This window comes from Ambystoma mexicanum, chromosome 9 (genome assembly GCF_040938575.1).
Source record: "Ambystoma mexicanum isolate Mex_15411 chromosome 9, UKY_AmexF1_1, whole genome shotgun sequence".
NCBI classification, from domain to species: domain Eukaryota; kingdom Metazoa; phylum Chordata; class Amphibia; order Caudata; family Ambystomatidae; genus Ambystoma; species Ambystoma mexicanum.
This window is the reverse complement of record NC_090931.1, coordinates 711,921,977-711,948,568: the sequence shown is the minus strand read 5'-3', so window position 1 is coordinate 711,948,568 and position 26,592 is coordinate 711,921,977. Positions and strand designations below refer to the sequence as shown.

General features: G+C 44.6%; 1 protein-coding gene across 7 annotated transcripts in view; it reads right to left on the bottom strand.

The window, feature by feature from the left end:
• Positions 1-26,592, bottom strand: part of PIKFYVE (phosphoinositide kinase, FYVE-type zinc finger containing) — a 1,728,392-nt gene that overhangs the window by 1,350,364 nt on the left and 351,436 nt on the right. For all 7 annotated transcript variants that reach the window (XM_069615611.1, XM_069615606.1, XM_069615608.1 and 4 more), the window contains 2 exons: positions 955-1,093; positions 418-575 (listed from right to left, as the gene is read on the bottom strand). In XM_069615611.1, the coding sequence (XP_069471712.1) occupies positions 418-575; positions 955-1,093 (297 nt within the window). The remainder of the gene's footprint in view (positions 1-417; positions 576-954; positions 1,094-26,592) is intronic.

Below are 26,592 nucleotides of genomic sequence, written 5' to 3'. Positions count from 1 at the left end.
GGGTTTACTGCCAAACACCTGTAGTCTTAAATCTTTTGCAGTGGTCCCAGAGGGAACTGCACAGGTTTCTGCCTAACAGTGAGCCATTTGTTACTGCAAGATGGATGGTGACAAGGGAGATACATTTGCTGATGGTCAACTGCCAAATGTCAAAGAGTTTGGGAATGTGCGGCTCCTTGCTACTGGGGTGCAAAAATTGTTCTTGGAGGACATGGAAAGAAAATTACTCCAGGAGCAATGAAAGAAAAGCATTCAGAGATTGTTGCTTATGCAAGCAGCATTATAATGAGTCTTACAAGTGTATGACTTTGCCAGTGATCTCAAGCATGGTAATGCATTAGAGATATGTACAGATGTGAAGCATTTTTAAAACCAGTGCAAGGAGATCTAAAGTATTACAAAAGAGGACCAACATACCTAGTAGTGATATGTCCATTCCGGATGAACCAATTGACAAGTTCCTTTCCAACAATGCAGTTAGGGTGTGTCCGCAGCCAGTACCGATGATCTTGAAATTCCATCCCGCTACTGTTGTGACAGATTTTCTTCCACAGTTCTTTCAGTTGGATTGAGTCCTGCAGCGTAGAGTTTAAGCAAGTTCAAATCCAGGTGAGGCTATGGAAACTGGGTACCAACTCTCCTTACAATTAAAGAATTGAGCCACAGTTACATTTTAAAAGCCAATAACCTCAACCCAAGAACATTCACTGCTCAAATGTAGACCTGGAAAATCAATACTCAATTCACTTTTCCCATAGAGATGCAAGGCATACCAGACACAAAGGCTGCATTAGGATACAGTGACATGAAAGGTCATAAAAGGAACTAAGCACCTTTATTAATGTATCATCCACCAAACCAAAGTTGACTGTATGGGTCACTATTATTTGCCCCAAATCTGAAGGTAATAAGGAGATCCAAGTATGAAACTTAAAAAAAGACACTTGTCTGTACCAGAAGAATTTTGCGCTCATCATCACTTGTGTCTGCTTTCAGGTATGAGCGACTGGCCTGGGGACTGACGGAAGTTTCATAAGGAGGCACCATAGGAGAACAGGAGCGATCCAGGGACAGGTTGGTGACGCTTGCTGATCTGAACATAATTAAACAAAACATTATGCTTTAACCAAACTATAATCAAAGCAAAATGATGTACTGTATTGGCTATAGCACTTACTGTACATAAAAGTTATACATTAAAAAAATAGAAAAAGAAAATGGTGCAACGTAGCAGCATTATACATAAAAGTCAGATGACAACACTAAAGTAGAGTAAAATGGAAAGAATTCAACAGTGCTCTGCAAATGCTGCATATCCAAAATGCACTGAGGGATAACAATAAAGACTACTGCATTGCTTCTTGCTAACATTATTCAGAGTATGCCTTTTGAACATTGTACTACAGCTGCAGGTTTTAATATGGATTATATATTAAACTTTAATTAGATTTGCAGATACATCTATGAATGAGCAAATTACTAGTATTGTGCTCTTCATAAATACAAATCCACCTTTTCATCGTGTGATGATCTGAATTTCAGGAGAACAAAGAAAGACCCTCAATAGTCAGAAGCTTAAAAATATGCTTAAGAGTAGCCTTCTAGTCAATGCATGGATCACAGTTCACTTTGCAACCTGTTATTTTTAGCATCTTTTTGGTTTTAAGGGACAACTATAACTCATGGAAATCTTTAATTTTATCACACTCCGACCTCAACCAAGAAATAGCCTGTGTTGCGAAAGCAGTAAGCGGCCAATAGTTTTTGGCATGTAGTCTCTTGTTTTCCCAAAATATCTGGAATATCATCATAAGGAGGAAATCTCACGAGAATCTTAAATCAAGAAGATGAGTTTAGGAGGCTGCATTTGAAACCTTCACTATCAACCTTAGCACGCAAAGTCGTGATGAAGTAGGCCTCAATAGAACAGTCAAAGCAAACAAGAGTTTTACCTTCCTTCTAACATCAGATCCTCTTTCCTCAGATTAAAAGGATATCTGGACCAACACTCATATCTAGTCAGACTCAGTAGTGTGGAAGCGAAGGAAGTTTTAGACTTAGAAAGGTGTGAGAGTGGTGAAGGGTTCAGTTAAGCAAACACAGAGTACTCCGGATCTATGTGATCACTGCGCCGCTCGTAACTGCGACGGCTGAAAATGCCTATGCCAGTTACGGCGCGGCACAGTGATCATATTGATCACTGTGCCCGCTTCCCCTGGCCTGCATTAGCCCTCACAACCCCCACCCCACTTACCTTTACGGCGGCACACTTCTCCATGTGCCGCCCGCACTCTGCGATCCCCGCGGCGTCAGCTCTTCCAACTAACGAGGATTGAGAATTAGAGCTGACGCCACATGGAGCTTTTTTTCTCATTTTTTTCTTACGTGTCCCCCGCTTTCCAAAATGGTAAGCGGGCGACACCTCCGCAACCCCGACTCCCGTTACTGCACCCAAGTAGAGCGGGGGACACCCCCGCAATCCCCGCTCTGCTTGGGCGCAGTAAATGTCGCCCTCATTTTGTGCGTCTCAGTGACTGCGGGGGCGCACAAATGAGAGCGACATTTTTGTACGATACCGACTACTCTTAATAATACAAGTTAGGCCGAATGTATACAAATACAGTTATTTATTAGACAAAATCTTATCACACCTTTGTGTACTCTGCTAAGGGCATTAACACTTCACTGTTAAATAAATAATGTACAAACTTTAAAAAGTCCTTCCCCTAACAAGAAAAGGGCCTTGTGCCCTTAGAGTCACAGATCCCAAAGGAAGTCTTTTCAGGAGGTTAGGAGTCACCTTTTAGGAAGATGCACAAGTGATGGATTGAGTCAACAAGTAGTTATAAGCGTTCCAAAAGTTAAATAAATAAAGAGGAAATCTTGAAAAGACTGTCCCAATCTAACCCCTTAGGGGAGGACCTTGGGCAGAACACAAGGCCAGAACACCAATGTTCAGGTCTAGTCAAAGGAGAGATTGGGCTAGGACTTTATGCCCATAGAATCCTATGGAAACAGGAGGGCCAAAACAGGTATGTTTATTCACTCACTGTAATCTGATTCACTCAGGGACCACTGTAAGAGTAACTGAAAACTCTGGGCCTTCTGTATTTCTGCTTTGGTTCAGTTGAAGAAACTCCAGGTGTCTCAGGTGCAGAGGTCACTTCAGGAATCTCATTTTTGAGTACGGCTAGTTTGTGGTTCAGCCTCCGTTGAACCGGTTCTGGACATTGGACACACACTACAGGACCACCATCGATGAACCAGGCCCGCGAGGAAACGATGCATGCAGCAAACAGCGACGGACACTTGAAGAAAATGGCGGAAAGTGGCCCTCGAGGCAGAAACAAAGGAACTTGTCCTGCAAGGCCACTCTTCAGGATGAGAGTTGCAACTTCAGACAAATTCCAACAAGAGACGCACTCTGACACAAATGTGGACTGGTTCTAGACAGGCCCCACATACAGCCACACACACATTTCCAAACTCTGCCCACGAAAGCAGGAGCTTTCACAGGGGAAAGGGCTTGCCATATATGGAAAATCCGGACATTCCAGGGCAGGAAGAAGGTCAAACTACAAATGGCGAAAGGACAGACAAAGATCCCATAACACATACATTTTATACAGTTTTACAAAGGTAGCGGGCGCCCCTCTCTCGCAAGAACAGACATGATAACCTGTTCAGTGGTTGTTAACCACTTGAGAGTTCGCAGCCACTGCTTTTACTCACTGTGCCTTTCACAGATGGGAAATATCCATTTGCATATCAGTCTTTGTCCTGCCCAGGGGCAGTCCAGCACCGAAATACAATGGCAACTCCAATCTGAACGAGAGTACCACCAGCAACCCCATACACGTGTTTCACCCTTGTTGGGGATCATCAGTGAGGTGAAGCTGATGCCTCTCTAAGCACAGTGAGAGGGAGACCACGTCTGGTTGCCCCCAGGAGACCTAGGGTTACCAATCCCAGGTTCCTTAAAAAATAATTTTACAAAGGTAGCGGGCGCCCCTCTCTCGCAAGAACAGACATGATAACCTGTTCAGTGGTTGTTAACCACTTGAGAGTTCGCAGCCACTGCTTTTACTCACTGTGCCTTTCACAGATGGGAAATATCCATTTGCATATCAGTCTTTGTCCTGCCCAGGGGCAGTCCAGCACCAAAATACAATGGCAACTCCAATCTGAACGAGAGTACCACCAGCAACCCCATACACGTGTTTCACCCTTGTTGGGGATCATCAGTGAGGTGAAGCTGATGCCTCTCTAAGCACAGTGAGAGGGAGACCACGTCTGGTTGCCCCCAGGAGACCTAGGGTTACCAATCCCAGGTTCCTTAAAAAATAATTTTACAAAGGTAGCGGGCGCCCCTCTCTCGCAAGAACAGACATGATAACCTGTTCAGTGGTTGTTAACCACTTGAGAGTTCGCAGCCACTGCTTTTACTCACTGTGCCTTTCACAGATGGGAAATATCCATTTTCATATCAGTCTTTGTCCTGCCCAGGGGCAGTCCAGCACCGAAATACAATGGCAACTCCAATCTGAACGAGAGTACCACCAGCAACCCCATACACGTGTTTCACCCTTGTTGGGGATCATCAGTGAGGTGAAGCTGATGCCTCTCTAAGCACAGTGAGAGGGAGACCACGTCTGGTTGCCCCCAGGAGACCTAGGGTTACCAATCCCAGGTTCCTTAAAAAATAATTTTACAAAGGTAGCGGGCGCCCCTCTCTCGCAAGAACAGACATGATAACCTGTTCAGTGGTTGTTAACCACTTGAGAGTTCGCAGCCACTGCTTTTACTCACTGTGCCTTTCACAGATGGGAAATATCCATTTGCATATCAGTCTTTGTCCTGCCCAGGGGCAGTCCAGCACCGAAATACAATGGCAACTCCAATCTGAACGAGAGTACCACCAGCAACCCCATACACGTGTTTCACCCTTGTTGGGGGATCATCAGTGAGGTGAAGCTGATGCCTCTCTAAGCACAGTGAGAGGGAGACCACGTCTGGTTGCCCCCAGGAGACCTAGGGTTACCAATCCCAGGTTCCTTAAAAAATAATTTTACAAAGGTAGCGGGCGCCCCTCTCTCGCAAGAACAGACATGATAACCTGTTCAGTGGTTGTTAACCACTTGAGAGTTCGCAGCCACTGCTTTTACTCACTGTGCCTTTCACAGATGGGAAATATCCATTTGCATATCAGTCTTTGTCCTGCCCAGGGGCAGTCCAGCACCGAAATACAATGGCAACTCCAATCTGAACGAGAGTACCACCAGCAACCCCATACACGTGTTTCACCCTTGTTGGGGATCATCAGTGAGGTGAAGCTGATGCCTCTCTAAGCACAGTGAGAGGGAGACCACGTCTGGTTGCCCCCAGGAGACCTAGGGTTACCAATCCCAGGTTCCTTAAAAAATAATTTTACAAAGGTAGCGGGCGCCCCTCTCTCGCAAGAACAGACATGATAACCTGTTCAGTGGTTGTTAACCACTTGAGAGTTCGCAGCCACTGCTTTTACTCACTGTGCCTTTCACAGATGGGAAATATCCATTTGCATATCAGTCTTTGTCCTGCCCAGGGGCAGTCCAGCACCGAAATACAATGGCAACTCCAATCTGAACGAGAGTACCACCAGCAACCCCATACACGTGTTTCACCCTTGTTGGGGATCATCAGTGAGGTGAAGCTGATGCCTCTCTAAGCACAGTGAGAGGGAGACCACGTCTGGTTGCCCCCAGGAGACCTAGGGTTACCAATCCCAGGTTCCTTAAAAAATAATTTTACAAAGGTAGCGGGCGCCAGATTGGAATTGCCATTGTATTTCGGTGCTGGACTGCCCCTGGGCAGGACAAAGACTGATATGCAAATGGATATTTCCCATCTGTGAAAGGCACAGTGAGTAAAAGCAGTGGCTGCGAACTCTCAAGTGGTTAATAGCCACTGAACAGGTTATCATGTCTGTTCTTGCGAGAGAGGGGCGCCCGCTACCTTTGTTAAACTATTTGTTAAGGAACCTGGGATTGGTAACCCTAGGTCTCCTGGGGGCAACCAGACGTGGTCTCCCTCTCACTGTGCTTAGAGAGGCATCAGCTTCACCTCACTGATGATCCCCAACAAGGGTGAAACACGTGTATGGGGTTGCTGGTGGTACTCTCGTTCAGATTGGAATTGCCATTGTATTTCGGTGCTGGACTGCCCCTGGGCAGGACAAAGACTGATATGCAAATGGATATTTCCCATCTGTGAAAGGCACAGTGAGTAAAAGCAGTGGCTGCGAACTCTCAAGTGGTTAATAGCCACTGAACAGGTTATCATGTCTGTTCTTGCGAGAGAGGGGCGCCCGCTACCTTTGTTAAACTATTTGTTAAGGAACCTGGGATTGGTAACCCTAGGTCTCCTGGGGGCAACCAGACGTGGTCTCCCTCTCACTGTGCTTAGAGAGGCATCAGCTTCACCTCACTGATGATCCCCAACAAGGGTGAAACACGTGTATGGGGTTGCTGGTGGTACTCTCGTTCAGATTGGAATTGCCATTGTATTTCGGTGCTGGACTGCCCCTGGGCAGGACAAAGACTGATATGCAAATGGATATTTCCCATCTGTGAAAGGCACAGTGAGTAAAAGCAGTGGCTGCGAACTCTCAAGTGGTTAATAGCCACTGAACAGGTTATCATGTCTGTTCTTGCGAGAGAGGGGCGCCCGCTACCTTTGTTAAACTATTTGTTAAGGAACCTGGGATTGGTAACCCTAGGTCTCCTGGGGGCAACCAGACGTGGTCTCCCTCTCACTGTGCTTAAAGAGGCATCAGCTTCACCTCACTGATGATCCCCAACAAGGGTGAAACACGTGTATGGGGTTGCTGGTGGTACTCTCGTTCAGATTGGAATTGCCATTGTATTTCGGTGCTGGACTGCCCCTGGGCAGGACAAAGACTGATATGCAAATGGATATTTCCCATCTGTGAAAGGCACAGTGAGTAAAAGCAGTGGCTGCGAACTCTCAAGTGGTTAATAGCCACTGAACAGGTTATCATGTCTGTTCTTGCGAGAGAGGGGCGCCCGCTACCTTTGTTAAACTATTTGTTAAGGAACCTGGGATTGGTAACCCTAGGTCTCCTGGGGGCAACCAGACGTGGTCTCCCTCTCACTGTGCTTAGAGAGGCATCAGCTTCACCTCACTGATGATCCCCAACAAGGGTGAAACACGTGTATGGGGTTGCTGGTGGTACTCTCGTTCAGATTGGAATTGCCATTGTATTTCGGTGCTGGACTGCCCCTGGGCAGGACAAAGACTGATATGCAAATGGATATTTCCCATCTGTGAAAGGCACAGTGAGTAAAAGCAGTGGCTGCGAACTCTCAAGTGGTTAATAGCCACTGAACAGGTTATCATGTCTGTTCTTGCGAGAGAGGGGCGCCCGCTACCTTTGTTAAACCATTTTATACAGTATATGGTACTCTAATTGCCATTAATCAGTGAAATACAAGAGTGCATAACACTATAAAAAAACACCATAAAAGTATCCACATCCTGCACATCCTAGAAACATCATGCAAGTAACCACAAAGTTACCAAAAACCAAATTCTCAAGACAAAGTGTCTCTACCGCACTTCACAGAAGATGATGTGCGTGGGAAAAACACGCAAAGAACTTTACTATGAAGAACAGAGTTCTCCTTCACTGATAGCCATAGGGACTGATCAGTGCTCCCAAACAGTTGAGTTTAGCAAGGTAAATCGAGCCAAAAGGCTTTGATTGCCTCTAAAAGTCATGAAAGGTTTAAAACAATAACACTAGCAAGATGTAAGGTGGTGTTCTATTGAGGAATATGGAGGGAAAACAGCAAAAAGAAAAGTATTTCCCAACACCCCTCCTTTATCTCGCCTCTACCCTTTGATGTTACTACTTTTCCTACTCCATATCCTGCCAATCCACTTCTCCTCCCACATTACTACTCCTTTACCCACAACTACTCTTCACACTATTGCACTCATCACATTACTTACTCCTTCCCACTACTACACCTCTTCTCCCTCTACTAACCCCAATTTCACTTCTACACTCCTCTTCCCACTCGAATACTACTACTCCCAGTCCAATACTACACCTCACACTCTACTAGACAGTCACCCTCCTTTCACTCAGTACCTGTCTTCTCTCAATCACACCTTACACTACCCTTTCTACACACACATCTCACAAACATGCACACTCACTCTACAGAACCACCAACACAACTAAGCAAATGCATGGCCTGTTCCAACATTCTCCTTTACCCGTGCCGCTCCCCTCCTCCTTCTCCCTCACCCAGTTCACCCACACTTTTCTTGTTTCCTACTTATATATGCCTAGAAAAAGAAGTACGGGCGCCCCTCTGCGAGAACAAACACGCCTTATGGCCTGTTGTATGGGAAGGTACCCACTGGAGAGTCGGCAGTCACATTTTAGCTTACTGTACCTTTCACAAAGGAGGAATATCCATTTGCATATCAGTCCTTATCCCGCCCACTTGAGCAGCCAGCACCGAAATGCTAGGCAATCCTCCTTTGAACAAGAATACAAACAGCAATCCCAGACATGTGTTTCGGCCTAGTCGGGCCTCAGTGAGGTGGAGCTGTGCCTCTCTGAGCACAATGAGCAAGGGATCCACGTCTGAATAACCCTAGGTAACTTAGGGTGACCAATCCTAAATACCTTAAACATATATAAAGAGGTAGAGGTGCCCCTCTGCGAGAACGTACAAGGCCTAAGGTTTACGTTGCTTACCTGTAACTATTGCTCTCCAGCATGGGTCCAGCATGGATTCACATGCTCATGAATATTCCCCATCGTCAGGCTGGAAATCCAAAGTAAAAGAAAACTGCATTTCTCCTGTACACCAATCACTGTCCTCTGGGTCATACTGCCCTTCTAGAGAATGCCGACCGACCGATTTGAGGCCTTAGGTTGTGGCTTTGTCTATGGCTGTGCTCTGAGAAGGTACCCAGAAAACCTGCTTGCTACCTGAATTCCTGGCATGACAACTAAGCCATGGAAAGTGAAGATTGTGACTGACTTGAAACCGACACCTTGCAGCATTCTGTGCCAAGAGAGAGAGAAAGAGCAGTGAAAGATGTTCAGCAAAAAGAGAAATTCATTTGTGAGCTGTTTTGCAATCTGCAGAGAGAAGAGAATCCATTTGGAATGCCTTACCTTGTGAACCAGAACCAGACACAAGTCTGGGCCTGAGCAGAAAAAGAGAGAAATGCGGGAATGAGCAGGAAGACGTGCTCTGAAAGCATTTGAATTCCTGATGCTAACTACGCTTCAAAAGCAGTGAAGCTTTGTCTCTTGAGTGAAAGAGAGAGCACTGATCTGACACCATGGTGCTTTGAAATTTGCACTTGCATTCAACGTTGGCTGGTCCCTAATGAAGAGCGGGGTCTTGCATGGCATGAACTGGAATACTGCCATGGCATGGCAACAGCATGACCTGGCAAGGAAGGAGAGCATTTGAATCTGGATGGCCACTGTGCTTGGAATTGCCACAGGAGAGATGAGATTTTGCACAGAGCTCTAAAAAGACAGGGGCAAGCATCAATTGTGTCGGTACCATATGCCCCCCGCTTGTCTCCACGGGTCGCACTGGTCCTTCATTTTTCAATGGTGGCACCGGGAAAACCGTGTGTCAGAACTTTCAATTTGATGCAGATTGATACAGCTCATAAGCTCTCTTTTCCCTAGGCCTCCGTTCCCACTTCATCCATGTTGGGAACAAAGGCGAAACAAAGCACTTCACGTGGCACTAGGGGTAGGCCAATGGTTGATTAGGCAGATTTGTTTTACGGTCTCACACACGTCTGAATAACCCTAGGTAATTTAGGGTGACCAATCCTAAATTCCGTAAAACATATAAAAAGAGGTACGGGTGCCCCTCTCCGAGAACGTACATGGCCTAATGTTTACGTTGCTTACCTGTAACTATTGCTCTCCAGCATGGGTCCAGCATGGATTCACATGCTCATGAATATTCCCCATCGTCAGGCTGGAAATCCAAAGTAAAAGAAAACTGTATTTCTCCTCTAAACCAATCACTGTCCTCTGGGTCATACTGCCCCCATCTAAACACAGTCCTTTCCCTAAGCCTCGCCTCTGGCAGCCATCTTCAGATTTGGTAAGCACATAAAGTGGCAGTATGACAAAGAAGAGCCGCAGAGGGGCCGGAGGGAGGGTTTGCATGTGATTCCATGCCAGACCCATGCTTGAGAAAAATTGTTACATGTAAGTAACTTAAACCTTCTCTAGCATGGGGTCTAGCATGGATTCACATGCTCATGAATAACGAATACACAGCAGTACACATTACACAACCACGGGAGGTGGCATGGTTCAACAAAAGAAATCAACACTCAGCCCTAGAACAGACTCACCTTAAGCTAATAGGTTACATAGCACTGCCTGATCGACTCTGGACTTCTCCCTGGAATCCTTGTCGACACAGTCGATCCTCATGAAGGTACACGTGGACCTCCATGTCACAGCCCAGCAGATGTCGAGCAGGGGCACACCAGAAAGGAACACTGTTGTTGCAGCAATCGCTCTAGTGGAGTGGGTTCTCAGGTGGCCCGGCAGAGGCCGGTCAGCAAGCTGATGACAGTGCATGATGCAGCCGGAGAGCCATCTTGAGATGGAAGCTTTGAACAAGGCCTTTGAATTCTTTCACAGGTCCAACGTTCACAAGCAAATGAGAAATCTTCGGAATACTTTGTGCGTACCAGGTAGAAGGCACGAGAAACATCCAGCAAATGCAAGGTCCTCTCCACCGGCGACAAAGGTTTCAGCACGAAAACAGGTAACACCAAAGGCTTGTTGAGATGGAATTCCGACTGAACCTTCAGCATGAAAGAGGGGTGCGTACGCAGCACCACCTTCGATTAGTGGAAAGTCAGATATGGCTGCTTGAAGGACAGGGCCTGGATCTCACCCACACATTTGGCTGAGGTGATAGCCTAGGGGAATGCCGTCTTCCACGAGAGAAACTTGAGTGGTGCTTGATGCATAGGTTTGAAGGGTGCCCCCAGAAGTCTTGTCCAGACTATGTTGTGTTTCCATGCTAGTGCAGGCACCTTCGCCGGCGGGAAAGATCGAAAAATCCCCTTGAGAAACTCCTTTACGAGTCTTTGGAACCACAATAAGGATCTTCCTGGGGATCTGGTGTAGCGTGAGATGGCCGCCAGGTGTACCTTGGTGGATGCGTGAGCTAGACCAGCTTTTGCCAAGGAAAGCAAGTACAGAAGAATCTGTGTGGCCGTGACCCTCAGAAGGGCAATCTTCTGCGACCGGCACGTGTAGAAAAACGCTTCCACTTATAGCCGCAGCACCTTAGTGTCGACAGCGCCCTGGCTTTGGCGAGGACCTCCGTGCAGTCCACTGGCAGCTCATAACCCCAAACTCTAAGGCTGCAGGAGCCATGCCTTCAGGTTCAGAGATCCTGGGTCGTGATGAAGGATTGACCCTACCTCTCTGGTAAGCAGGTCCAGAGGTACCGGCACCTCGACTGGCGACAACGCCGACAAGCTGAGTAGGTCCGGATACCAAATCTGCCTAGGCCACGACAGGGCGATTGGTATTATCCTGCACTGACACTGTCGGAGTGTACTTATCACACATAGCAGGAGAGGAAATGGAGGAAAGGCGTACAGAAACAGACCCTCCCACAGGAAGGCAAATGCGTCCCCCAAGCTCCTCGGTTGGTGGAATCTGCTGGCAAACTTCTGGCATTTGGAGTTTGTCGCTGTGGCAAAAAGATCGATCAGGGGTCTGCCCCATTTGACGAACACATGGTCCAACTGATCCTGACGAAGCTCCTGTTCGGGATATTTATCATTATTGTGCTTCATCCCCTCTCCTAGTGAGACCCCAACCGTTGTTTGCTGGACTTCTGGACTGTTTTCTTTTAATCCTAAATGAGTGGAGCCTTTCTCAACTCATTCATTCTTATTGGCTCTGTCTTTTGGAACTCTATTATTTGTATTCAACCTGTACTATGGAGTCTGTCTGCTCCATAGCTCTTGAAGGCATCTGTGTTTTACTACTGCAGCACACAGCTCCTTATTGTCAGTGTTGCTGGGGACCCCTAGGGGCCTCCTTTAAGATCCGTTTTCGATATCCTTAAGTAAAGTACAGTTTTAAGGATAGAGAGATACTTAGTGCCTCTCCCAAAATTCTATGGTCTGAGAGTATTGGCACACAACACCTTCTGAGGAATGCCAAAGGGATACTTAGTATCCCCCTTTTGCAGTGGACGTGTGTGTGTTTTTTTTTTTTATACTGCAGGCTATGTCCATAGCCTCGGTAGTGCACAACAGGGGCACCCAAGTACCAACTTGGGGCCTCCCTTCTTTTTTCACAATTACTAGCATGGTTTCTCTTTGTTAGCCCTTCTTCTACCATTCTGGGAGGGGGAGGTCTGTGTGTGTGTGTTTTGCCTTTGGCGGGAACCAGTAGGTATCCCCGCCTAGGCTTCAGAGTGTCAGGGCAAGCAGGAAGTGGGGGAGGAATCTTCCACCCCCCTGTCCTTTGTCTGCCAGAGTGCGTGAATAGGACCAACTCCCACAGGGGGTCTGGCTGTCCTGATTGGACAGCCAAACGCCCCTTTCTGTAAAATGCTGAGAGAGATTGCAGAGGAGTGTGTGCTGGAACTGTATAAAAGGTGAGTCAACCACTGGAAACAGAAGAAACTGAAGAAAAAGATGACCAGAGATGCCCGCAGACCCTTTGCAAGACCGTGAAGGGACCACTGCTGCCCTGACCCTGTTTTCTATGCAACAGAGGAGCTCCAAAGAGGACTCCTCCTTCCCTTTGGCTGGTGGGAACAACCAGTCCCAAGGCGAACTTTGAAACGAACCATCTCCTGTGGTCGTAGGAGCTTCCAGAGCTGCAGAACCCCAATACCAGGAGACCTGCTGCCTATTTTGAGTGCATCATCGTGGAAAGGCGGAATCCGCCCAAATCTGTGCTGAGTCCGTAAGGACCCTCTAGAGATCTGATCCAACTCACCCAGACCCCCTCACCAGAGTGTGGGAGTTCAGGAAGCCAAGAAGATTGACCGGGCGATCCGATTTCTTTGTTGGTGCTGCTGAACAGGCGCCAAAACCGCAGATTGAACCAAGAAGTTGCTAAAAGTCGTGCTACAGGTCACCCCTCTAGGCTGCTGCTGGAAGACACCGTCCATTGTCCTGCCTTTTGCCACCAGACCAAGGAATCCGGAGGTCGGGTCCAGAGTTACCACATCGCAGAGGAGCCAACACTAACACTTTCTTCAAACTCAAGGTACTGTGGGGGAAAAGATATTGCTTACCTGATTCCAAGAAGTCGCTCCAGCGCGTTGAAGTGCATGTAGAGGTATCCAGGGCAACCCCCTCTTACCTCTGACCCAGGCTGCTGCTTGTGTCCCCTTCATGGGTCCGCATCTAGATCTCCTTTGTTAGTTGCTAACTTGCTGCTTCAATAACTTTAGACACTGGAAGAAATCTGCAGGAACTCTTCTTTATTCGCTGTGTGCCAAGACTTCAAGACCTCTCTGAACTGATAGGGTTGCATTTTTGGACTTTAAAGACTTGCCAGGTGAAGAAACCATCTCTAGAACCTTGAACTAAGCCCCTGTTGCACTAACCACTTATTTTCCACCCTTTCAGTGACTTTTCTATATGCAGAGTAAATGCATTAACGTATAACTTGCTGAAAACCGCATGAGTGTGCAGTTACCGATAATACAATAACCTTGTCTTTTCCCTTTCTAATGTTGCTACAAATGTATCCGCGAACAAACACAAAAGTGAAAGTGCCCTTTGAAGTGTATTATCTAGTATTCCTAAGTGTTCTACCGTTAGCGTCTGAAGTATTTAAAGTGATTCTGGTGTAAATATAATAAATATATACCTTTTATATAAATATATGTGTAAGTGCTTCTTTGTTGTGCCTGTCTAACTAGGATTCAGAGTACTTAACTAAAGCTCACATCTTCCTCTTAAAATAAGCCACAGTGTGCGCTGCCACACTACCAAGGTCCTGAGCTAGTACAGACTGATACTAAGAGTTGGGTATCTACAAACCACTGGGATAGCTTACTAAAGTCTTACTGCCAGATGGACTTTAGGAAAACTCCCCTAACAGCGTGCACTTGTGGCAGGCTTGCAGTTCCCTGCTGAGGGAGTCTGCAATGGTGTTCTTGACGCCTGCCAGGTTGTGCGGGGCGAGGAACATCCCCTGTCCGACGGCAAAGTGCCAGAATCCCTAAGCTTCCTTGCAGAGCACTGTGGATCGAGTTCCCCTTTGCTTCCTGATGTACAACATGGTGGGGATGTTGTCCGTGAAGATCCTCACCACCTTGCCCTTCAGAGACGGTAGGAAAGACTCGAGGGCCCAGAACACTGCACGTAGCTCCAGGATGTTGATGTGCAGATCATTCTCTTCTGGAAGCCACAGACATCAGACGTGTAGATGTCTGGTGTGAGACCCCCCCAACCTTCCAGAACGGCGTCTATGGTGACCGTCTCCTGGTATGGCAGGGTTTGAAATACAGTTGCCTGGGCGATGTGGGAGCGCACCCCCTACCACTCTATCGCCTGGCGGAACTCCCCGTTGAGGGGGATCTTGTCTGCAAAACACCCAGACGCTTGTATCCAATGTGCATCCAAGAATTCCTTTAGGGGTCGCATCTGCAACCTGCAGAGACGGACGAGGTAGATGCAGGACATCATGCCGAGCAATTACGTGATCGCCCAAACCGTGGCCGTCTTCGCCAATGACAATCGCTGCACCTTCCCTTGAATGACTGCTAGCCTCTCCTCTGAGAGCGACGCCAGGCAAGCCACTGTGTTGAGTCTTGCGCTGAGGAACAGCGCGTTCTGCAATGGTGTTAAGCAGGACTTCAGATAGTTTACGGAGAACCCCAGCTCTGTCAGTAGTAAGATGGTCTCCTTCGAGTGCTCGTCGGCCAATTCCCGGGAACGGGCGCTTCAGCCAATCGTCCAGGTACAGGTATACTTTTATGCCCTGCAGACGCAGGTAGGCCGCCACCGGGGCCAGGCATTTTGTGAACACTCTTGTGGCCGACAAAGCCGAATGGTAGGGTTTTGAACTGGTAGTGTTGGCCTTGTACCACGAACCGTAGGAACTTTCGATGTCTCCTATGGATGGGGACGTGGAAGTATGTATGCTCTAGATCCAACAACGTCAAGGAATCCCCTTCATCCAGTTGGTTGAGCAAGTGCTGCAACCTGACCATCCTGAATTTATGGGACTTCAGGTACATGTTCAGACGGCGTAGATCTGGGATGGGTCTCCAACCCCCCTCCCCTCCACCTCCCCCATCTTCCTTCTGGCCACAAAGTATCTGGAATAGACTCTGGAACTTCCTGAACCTCCCGATGACATATCGATTTCTCCCTGGAAGAGCGAAAAGACAAGTGATGCTGCTGCAGAGTGCCATGGGAATGCGCCATCTCTGTGTCCGTCTTAATGGCTTGCAGGTATCTGTTGACCAGCTTCCCAAACAGATTTTTGCCGTCAAACTGCATGTCCAGCACCTTTGCATGAAAGTATTGGCGAAAGTTAGTGGCCTTCAACCATCCCTGCCAACGAAGGCAAACACTGTTTCCCATCTGCCCGAAGCACGAGTCGACGATGTCTATTGCCACCATAATGGCATGATCTGATGCCACCTTCCCATCCTGGAAGAGTGCAAGAGCCTCAATTTTCTTGTAGTCGGGAAGGAATTCCAGGATAGAGCCCAGCTATCTCCCGTTCGTATAGGGACAATATAGCCAGTGCATTAACCGCTTTGATTGTGGATGCAGTCGTCTAGATGACTCTCTTCCCCATGGGGTCCATCTTCTTCCCCTCGTTGTCCGGAGGGGGGGGGGTCCTGTGTCTCACCCACTATGTATAACATTTTCACCAAGGCATTGACTGGGAGTCACCTACACTAACTATGCAGATGACACCCAGATCCTCATACCCCTTTCGGGCAACTTTGAGGCAGACTCAGCCTTGGTCAACAAGATATACATCCTCATTCAGGCATGGATGGCGTCCAACGGCCTCTGCCCACATGACGACAAAACTGAGATACTGATCCTTGGCTCTGACACCAATCTAAAAAAATGAACCCCAAACTACGCATCCTTCAACATTGATAATAATATCAAGGTGATGCCTGTGGTAAAAACTTTAGGATTCTATCTGGACTCCTCTCTCACCCTCAAGAAAGAGGTCAATTCCCTTGTCTCTACAACAGCCTATACTTGCAAACTCATCAGAGCATCTAGACCATTCCTCTCTAATGCCAGCTGTATTACCCTGGCTAATGCTCTTGTTATGTCCAGAATAGACTACTGAACGCCTTATACTCAGGAACCACCAGGTATGTCACAGATAAACTGCAAAGCCTGCAAAACAATGCCCTGAGAGCAGCGTTGAACATCCCCTACAGAGAGCACATCACTAAATTCAGAAAAGAGACTCATTGGCTAAAAATAAAGGACAGAATCCTCTTGAAAACGATCTCTCTCACCTCCAAATGTCTAAACAATCTAGCACCCCCTTACTTGTCTAAAAAAATCAACAGGAGAACTTCCTCTCGTCCTACGAGATCTGCTAACTCATACATGCTCGTGAATCCAAGATTTAAACGGTCCACGGCTGGAGCAACTAGCTTCCCAGTTAAAGCCACGCAATCTTGGAACACGCTCCCACTTGACCTCAGACAACCTCAACCTTATGCTAAATTTAGACATAATGAACGCAAATGGCTTCGCATCAACGACTCATAACTGCCTCCACCCTACCCTTCGCCTGACCTTCCCAACATCATTACGGCATCTACTGCACCTGACACTACCACTGCAACTAATGCATCTGACCATGCATCCCTGCAGGCGTGCCCTGTAAGCACACGTAATGCAAAGTATCTTCTGATATGTACATATGTATATATATCCTCTAAGTTCCTTAACATGTAAATATTTTGTCTGCTTTGTATTATATGTATGTATGCACATGTATGCACTCGCCTGTCACAGGCACTGTAACTAAGCTTTGAGACTTCTTGTATTGCTGCGCCCAGCTACCTAAGGGTTTGGTGCGCATTATCAAATCAATAAACAAACAAACAAACAAACAAACAAACCAAACTTATCATGCGGATGCCAGGTTGGCTGAAGGTTTTCTAGCGGCAGCCGACACTACAGAGTCTGGCGACGTTTGTGACCTCTAACACTTGGGTGTGGAGTCCGGCACCCTGTATTTCTTCTCCAACCTGAGCCATGCATGGGTTCTTCATGAGGGCCAGGCCTTCCTCCAAAATGTCGTCCAAAAAGGATACAGCCATGATAGTCTTCCTCTTGGACGCCCGTCGCTGATATAGGAAGCCCTCCTTTTTGGTTTCCTCGGGCACCAGCTGGAACAGCTCGGAGGTATTCATAAGAATTAGTGCAGTCCAACTGGTGTGGGACTACAAAAGACTTATCTCTTAGTATTAGGTAACCCACCTTTTAATATAGGCCTGTACTTCACAAGTTGGTAGTGTGACTGAGCAGCCAGGCGGTATCTAGACTTTCACTCGAAAATCTATTCGTCCAAGTCATTTTCATCAAATTTTATTCATTGAAAATACTTTCCATCGACATGCATTTTCATTGAATAAAATTTGATGGCTATTCGATGGATTATTTTAATTTAAGAGTTAGGGTTAGTGTAAGGGGTAGGGCAGGGGTTAGAACTAGGGTTAGGGGGGCTGCCTTTGGGATTTGGGGGAAGAAACCCTGCACCCCTCCAAAAAAAAAAAAAAATGAAACGTTACATGAAGCTGGGCAGTGCTGAAATACTTTGAAGATTTCAGCACTGACTGGTTACGCTTTAATCTGAAAAATAAATGCATCAAAATGCTATCTTTTACATTTAAAAGTACATATCCATTGAAACTTGTCCATTCCTATAGTCGATGGACAAGTTTCGATGGAGATGTACATTTACATGTTAAAGATAGCATTTCGATTGATTTACATTCAATGTATTTCCATCGATGGAAAGACCATAAAACCAGCCAGGCTCATCTTAAGAGGGGGGTAATGTGAGCTGTAAAGCTGTACAATGAAATCAGTAAATACAAGTATCCAATTAAACACTTAAAGTAATATAATACATTATTTATTTATACACAAAGATATTTAAAGCTTTCTTTAAAAGGCAGTAATTAGCTGTAACATTAATCCCAAATTAGGATTCAATTAAAAAAGTGAACAATGAAACAGGTGAATAATTAATTCATATCTTAACATGCTTCAGCACCTGGAGGTGATGTCATTTGAGGTCAGTATAGCATTTATGTAGTATCACCTTTGCAATATTTTTTTTTTATTGAATAAATTGTTTTAGTTGATTTTACAACTTTCTCAATTATTTACATTCAAATTTCGGTTTACGATTGTGAATTGATTGTTCAGACAATATTTGGACACTATATATGCAAAGTAGCCATCTTAGATGATTCGACTTCAAGATATGCATTAAGATAAATAGTAATTTAAAACACATTTTAGCAAAACACAAGAAATCCAATTAATAAGTTTGTACATAAAACATTTTAAAATGTATGTTTAAGGCATATAAATGATTCATAATACTTTCACTTTATAAAAGCAATAAAAAAATGGATGATTTCATTGTGTCCAATATTACGACTGAATAATCGTAAACCTTGTAATTAAACTCCAACTACATAGCGTTTAAAAGTCACAGTAAACCTACTGGTAACAGTTTGAGCTCTTTCAGAAATTGTAGTATATCTATAATCAATGAAGTGTTGGAAGTGTTAAATGTTGCCTCCCATAATTCATCTCTGGTTATTGACAATCTATATGTAAAATAGATAAAAAGATAGCGAGTTCTAATATCTAAGAGCTCTGGACAATCAACTAAAAGATGCCTTGTAGTTTCAATCGATTCAGTTTTTTTACAGTAGGTACATGTTCTAGATAAACTCACCATATGGTTGAGAGAAGCTAGTTTATCTTTTGTAGGCATTAAATTAAACTTAAAGCTTAGGAATGCATCAGCGTATTTCCTGTCAGGAAATTTGATTAGATATCGTGGTAGCACGTTGACTGCTTGCAAATGGAAGGCGCCTTTTTCAAACGCCTGATATGTGCTAATTTGCTCAATAGTATTAATCAATCGCTTCGGCAAAGTTTCAATTTAGCTTTATCAGGAGATTCTAGTAGTAGATCTAATGAAATATCAGCTTCTTTCAAGATTGACAAACAGTTTTTCCAATGTTTTTCCAATGTAAAAGTGGTTTGAACATAGGTTTCTCCAGAACATTTTTTAAAACAGGAAATAAATTCATGTCTCTGTCAATAGCAGTTAGGCATTTTCTATAGAGGGACAACATGAGCCAGGAGACTGAAGCTTTTAGCGATGTAAGACCCAATTCAAATCTAATGAGGGCAATCGGGGTGCAAACAGGTATTGGCAAAATTTGTTTCCAGAACAAGCCCTCAATAAAATCCCACTTTACGGCTTTGGGGTTGATTTTAGTTTGGCTTCCATAGGTCACTATAGGGACCACCTTTTGTAAATTAAATATCCTAGCCGGAATGATAGAAAAATTTCCGTAATTCTTTTGAAGCGCTTTACCTTGAATTGCAAGTAGTCTCATTTTGGCTGCAATTTAATCTTGATAAGGTGTGTCAAAAGGATGTGCGTTCAAATTTACACCTAGATATTTGTATTCTTGGACAAGATCCAGTTTGCAATTTCCTAGTTTCCAATAAAATTTTGTTTTGGCTGATGAACGACCATGTTGCAAAATGAGAATGTTAGATTTGGAAGTATTAATTGTTAGTTAATTTTTTGTGGCATATTCAGATAATACCTATAGCTTCTTCTGTAGCCCAATCGGAGTTCTGTCTATTATCACCAAGTCATCAACAAATAATAAATACGAGATTTCATGGACATCTAGTTTTGGTGGAAAAGAACGAGCAGAATTAAAAGCAGTACAAATATCATTAATATAGAAGTTAAATAAAATCGCAGCAAATGGGCATCCTTGTTTTAGTCCAGAGTTGGTACTTATTGGCTCTGATAATAATCCATTTGATGTGAGTTTAATTCTTATGGTAGTTTCAGAGTAAAATTTAAGAATTAAAAACCTAATATATCCAGGGCATTCAATGTCTCTGAGTTTCTTCCATAGAACTTGTCTCAACACGGAGTCAAATGCTTGTTTAAAATCTATAAAAGCAATAAAAAACGGCTGTTTGGTTAAAATCGCTTGATATTTTAGCACTGATAAAATGAATAGATTTAGTGAGGTGCCAATTCCAGCAACAAACCCAGATTGATTAACATCGAAGAGATTTTCTTTACTCAGCCATTTAGAAAAATCTCCAAGTATCAATTTTGCAAATATTTTCCCCGGAGCATCCAAACGCACTATCGGCCTATAATTAGCAGGGTCAGATCTGTACCCTTTTTTAACTATCAGAATAATAAATGCTTGTTGCCAGGATGGAGAAATTTGGTCTGATTCAATGACTCTCGTAAAAATAGATTTTAGAATATTTGCCCACAATTCAGGAATTTTCTTTAATATCGCATTGGTGAGCAAATCAGGTCCCGGGGCTCTAGATGTACTTCCAATTCATCAAATACAAGATCCGATAGGCAAGGATTGCAAATGGGTTCTGACTAAGTTGTACGAGGCAATACACTTACCTCCTGGTTTAGAATTTAAATGCAGTCACTATAAAAAACATTAGATATAGTATAGTTATCATGATATGTTTCAAGAATTTCTTTTTTTAGTTTATCAATCTGAGTAGGATACCATTTTAGACGATTGCCTTCATTATTTATTTCTAGTGCCATATTATAGTCAGATTATAGTGATCACTGCTTACAACCTCATGTGGCAACCAAGACACTTCTAGGATGTTATGATCGCTGAGTTTTGTCTTTAGTACCTCAAATGATGTTATCAATGGAATTGCCTCTGCTGATATGAAGACATAATCTAGTATAGATTTACTACTATTTCTCTTCCATGTCGGGTTAGGTGGTGAATCTGCGGGGAGTGGACCATTTAGCATAGAGAGCTTTCTTTCAACTGCTAACTTGGACCATTTATAGGTTCTTGAGTTATATTTCATATTTGTGGTCATACAATTTAAATTAAAATCCCCAGCAATAATCATCGTTCTAATATTGGGGTTCAATAATGCTTGATTTAACACGTTTTCAATTTCATCTAAGAAACGTGGCTCCGAAGGAGATACGGGATTCCAATAGATATTTAATACTAAACAAGAAGGAAAAAAAGGATAAGTATTAATAGTAGATAGTTCAACTATCTGAATTCCAATGTCTGGTGATGGCCAAGCTTTGAAGGCAAGCTGGCAGTCATTACGGACTGCAACTAAGAGACCAACCGCAGAACGCCCTTTAGTTGGTTTAGAGGCCGGCACAATGTTGAGTTGGTGATCTACCCAGCAGGGAGTAGTTTGGAGCCAGGTTTCTTGGAGTAGAACTATGTCATATGTATTAAGATTTGACACATTATTAAAACATAAATGAGCAAACCCCCTAGTGTTCCATGATGCCAAAGTACAAGTATGTAATAGTTTTGTAGTTTTAGTCTAGTGATTTGGTTGACTCACACTACCATATTTTTCACGTTTTAGCCAGTCCCAGTTGGATGGGGGGGGTCCTTGATTAGCACCATTATCAGCTTTACACGTACAGCAAGATGATTCATTGTTGTGTGCCTGTTTCACATTAGAGTTCGGATTCTTGGGCATAGATTTCAATCTTAGGAGGGGGACAAAATGCTTCAATCCGTAGCCCTCTATTGTATAGTTCTTGTCTTTCTTTCCAAATTAGATTTTTCACAATTATCAAAGTCACATCAATCGCACTGACATCTTGTTGTGCTGGCATTGGATACCACAGTAAAGCAATATCATTTGAGTTTACTTGAGATAACGCAGGGATTGAGTTTAATATTAATAAAATAGTATTGCGATTTGGAAAGGGATCTGAATGCAACCCGTCAAGCATTGTCACTTTCAGACATTCATCCCTTAATGTTGGAGGTTTTGGGAGGTAGATGTCAGGTCTATACTCTTCATGAATAGTATCTTCAGGAATATTTGGCAGAGTTTTTGTTAGAGAGTTTAGTCTCAAGGAGGATGTTGATTCAGATCTATCGACTGAGTGAGACTTTGGAATTGTGCATTGTTGCACGACATCACCATGAGTGTTTTGGTTGGATAAGGGGGGGAATGAGTGTACGGTCAGATCTATTACTCAAACTCTGTGAATTAGACTGTAAGGCTTTCCACCTTTGATCTAAAGTCTTAAAAGCTGTGGAGTTTGCCTCAAAGTTCACACAAAAAATTGGCATTGCCTGTTTATCTGATGTAGTGTTGTGTAGTCCATGGTATACTACCTCGGTGATGGAATCATTTGGATAAACAGACATATTCATAAGCTCTTCATGAATGTCATTCGAGTGTGCTTCGTTTAGTTCTTCACTTTCAATACAAATTGGTTGTGAAAGAATAGGCTTCTTACCTTTGGAGACTTTCAAGTCTGAAGGAAGTGTGGAGGGAGCAGCTCTTGATGGAGAAGGACATTTTTGTAGATGGTCAAATTTTTGTTCAGATAGATCATGCGACAATTTGTCACTAGAAACTAGGTTTGCAATAAACTTTTTTGTTTTCGTTTTTTTGGGGGGATTTTTTAGATGGTCTTTGTTCAATATCGAAATTATGACCACAATAATTCAAATTGTGGGACGTGCGCTTCCCGTTTCCTCTCCTCCTCCTTTTGGAAATTTGGACTGGTTTGGCAAACACCTCATAGAGAGGTTTTTCAACAATTTGCACATCCGGGGAATTTGTGATTATTTCATCACTATTAGAAACCTAGGGCGATTCAAGATTAGGCTGCGCATCTCCAATTGGTTCTTCACAAGGTGGGCTCTCCAAAGGTATTACAGAATGAAGCTCATTTGTTTTCAAAGGAGTGGTTGAATTATTTCTGGAGGCTGCAATCCAATCTATTTTTTTATGAAGAAGAAGCAAAGAGTCCTGATGACAGACTGATCTATGATCTAATACTTCAAAGAGTTTTACAAGTGAATATATGCTTGTGTTAATAGCTGTTAGAGCAGCATCAAGTGCAGGGTTATTGATTGAAGTGAATCCAAAAGATGGGCAAGCTGTTGGCTTAGAGAAGGAAGCAACAAAAGACGGTTGGGACTCATTTGGTGAGATGATGTCCTCTGGGGCATCCGTTGTGTAAAGCTCTGGAGTTTTAGAGAGTGCAGAAGTGTTGGGAGCATTAAAAGGACCATTCAGGGTTGGTAACAAGCCAACACAATTTGAAGCTGGAGTCTGCGTGGAAGAAGAAAGGGGTAATGGATGCGAAAAAGGGGCGTTGCTCTCTAAGCAATGGTTTTGGTACTGTGGGGTTGACAACATCTGAATATAAAGCCTTTGTATTAGGAGGCTGAGGTGGAAGCACGGGGAAGTTTTGCTGTGGTTCCATAGAGAATTCAGTAAGATAGGTGAGTGTGAAAGTGATCATTACTTGAAGGGCTTGAAGAGAGATAAGCAGCGTTGCATCGTATTATCCGACAAATAGGTCGGTGTTTGTCAGTATTTTTATACTGCTGCTCAAGTAGCGCTACATATTAGCCGGCACTTTATTTAGAGAGTGGACGGATACAGCTTGGAATTCGGGTTGGTCTGGGTTTACCAAAAAGTGGCGGATGTCAGGAAAAAACCCAAGACTTTTTTTCAATGGGACTCCAGGCTTTGAAGCGCCTATATTGATTGGGGACTTATTTAGGCTTCTGCGCGTTAGCAGGCTCGGAACACGAGGCATACCTGCTGTTAAACGATTCATGATCACGCAGATGTATTACAGCAGTAAATCGCGTGAGGCGTTAGGTAACTAGGGTTTATATTTTGAATAAATTCAGTCCAAGAAAAAATAGAGTTCAAAGCCCGAACTATTTAGGAAAGAACAGAACTCAAAGTTCCTAAATAAAAAAAAAGGGAAAAGCACACAGTTGGGGGCTTACCGACAGCGTTTCACGCTGACTCGCTGTACCGCGGTCAGCAGTCAGTACTCTGCAGGGTACTCAGCTGGGTGAGCGTGCACAGGTCCCGATTTTTGTAGATCCAACGCCAAAAGAGGGGGCGTGGCTTATTTCTGAAAATTAAAAGTGACTATATTAGTTTTAAATCAGACTTAAAATAGTAAACGTAGTAGATGGAAGATGAAAGTCCAGTAAGTCCAGTAAGAGCACTAAGTAAGTACCCAGTATTCAGTGAAGTTGGCACGGCGAAATCCACGTTGTAATCCAATTAACGGCGCTGGAGCAGAGCGGGGTGCAGACGGTGCAGTCAGTACTCTGCAAGGTACTCAGCTGGGTGTGCGCACATCCAGATTTTTGTACATCCAAAGCCAAAAGAGGGGGCGTGGCTTATTTCCAGTTGTCAGAGAAGTCGGCACGACGAAATCCACATTGCAATCCAATTAACGGCACTGGAGCAGAGCGGGGTGCAGACGGTGCAGTCAGTACTCTGCACGGTACTTTGCAATATTGAGTTTAAGGAAGGAAAGGTTAGGGTTAGACCAGAACACACTGATAGGTTATAAGAACAGTTAGATTCTCCCAAAGGCATGCAGGCAGTCTATTATTCCAGCATTAAAGTGTTCAACATGAAAACCTGTAAGGGAACAAGCTCTGCCAAAGCCAATAGTTTCAGAAGAAGGCCTTTAGAGAGCCAGGTCAGCCAAAGTCAACGGGCAAAGTCAAAGTTCTGATACTCTTCTTCTTAGAAATATTTTCCTAAATAGTTAGTATTCAAGAGAGAAATCACAGAAATTTTAGAGGAGTCTCCTTTAGAAAGCACAAGCTGTAAGGCCAATGCAGTGATGTCAAGTTAGTGTAGGATTAAATCGCACTCGCCAAAGATAGGAAGCACTCCCAGTGGCAAAAGGATAATGTATCCCAAGCCCCACAGTACCTGTGAAATTAAGAAGTTGTTCCAGCTGGTTGCCTTCATGATACAATGCAGTAGACCCTTGTTCCTGGTCCTTGGTTGTGGTGACGAAAGGGAGGACGTCTGGCGGGCTCCTGCGGCAGCACTCGAGAGAGAGAGAGGGACTCGGCAGCAATGGATTTCCACTGATTCAGCGGCTCCTTGTGGTTTTGGTGCCTTTTTCTCAGAGCCAAAGAAGAACGAAAAGCTCTGGTTAGGATTTCCTTAATCCCTCGGTCCTGGACTCTGGTGAGGGGACTCTGGATATGGACTTCTTACTTCGGCAGGGTCCTCTGGATGCCACGAAGATCTGGCCAGATTCAGACTTCGGAAGACAATGCCCTCACAAAGTCATCGAGATACTGCAGGTATTGGGCTTCTGCAGCCTTGGAAAGTCACAGCAAGTCGGGGATTACGCCAAAATAGAGTTTGTCTCAAGGCTAGTTGGTCCCACCAGCTTAAGGTAGGAAGTCGTCCTTTATGGGTCTTTCCTGTCGATTCGAAAAACGGGATCAGCACAGCTGCAGGGTTTCACTGGGCACTTTGTGGTCCAGGAGTGTGCTGCAGGCATCTTCTCTCATCTTCTGCTTCGAATGTTGTCCTCCAGTGGTCGACTGCTCTTAGTCCCAACAACCTCGCTTTTTATCCAAGTTACCATTCATTCACAGCCCTAGGCTGTCAATCACACAGCAGGGTGGTTGTCCTCCAGGACAGTCAGCCAGCCAATTGGAACGGTATCACTGAGGCACACCTAGAGACAAAAGACAGGGAGGTTTTGGGACCCTCCCTCACTTCCTGCCTTTCCAGACACACTGAAGCCTGTGCAGGCTTGAGAACTGAAGCCCGCCAAAGGCAAAATACACAAAGGACTCAAACCTGATACAAACAACAGAGTAAAAGCCCAGAACAAACTAAAAAAGAAATGGTGAAAAAAGAAGACAGAGGCCATTTTGTGAAAATGGTCACCCTTGGGTGCAGCACTGCGGCTGAGGTATCAGCCTGCAGATACAAGTCACTAGGTAGTAAAAAAGAAACCACTGCCACCAGCCATTCAAGTGAGTTAGTCTAACAAAATGTTACATGAGGAATGGGTTAAAGGAATTACTGTGTAACCTCCCAGCACTCCACGTAGGGTGGTGTGTGCTGGACCCATAAAGTAAAAGTAAAACAGGGGTCTTCTTACTATTCTTGGGAACAGTAGTTCACCCAAGAAAATGTAGTTAAACATTAAGAGACGTCCAAGGGACTTGAAGGTGATGTGGGTCACAATGCAAAATCAGATGCCTATGGAGTTTACCAGACTCTATAAAACAGTAAGGAACATAGAAAATCATAGTCAGGAAAACACATGGGTGAGTGAGAAAAAGGTCCCACTTACTCAGCAGTAAAAATTAAAAAGCCTGCAGTCCAGCAAAGGAGCTGGGGTCTTTAAGGTTAAATGGAATTGGCACAGAAATTAAAATTCTCCCTGATACTAGCGCTTGA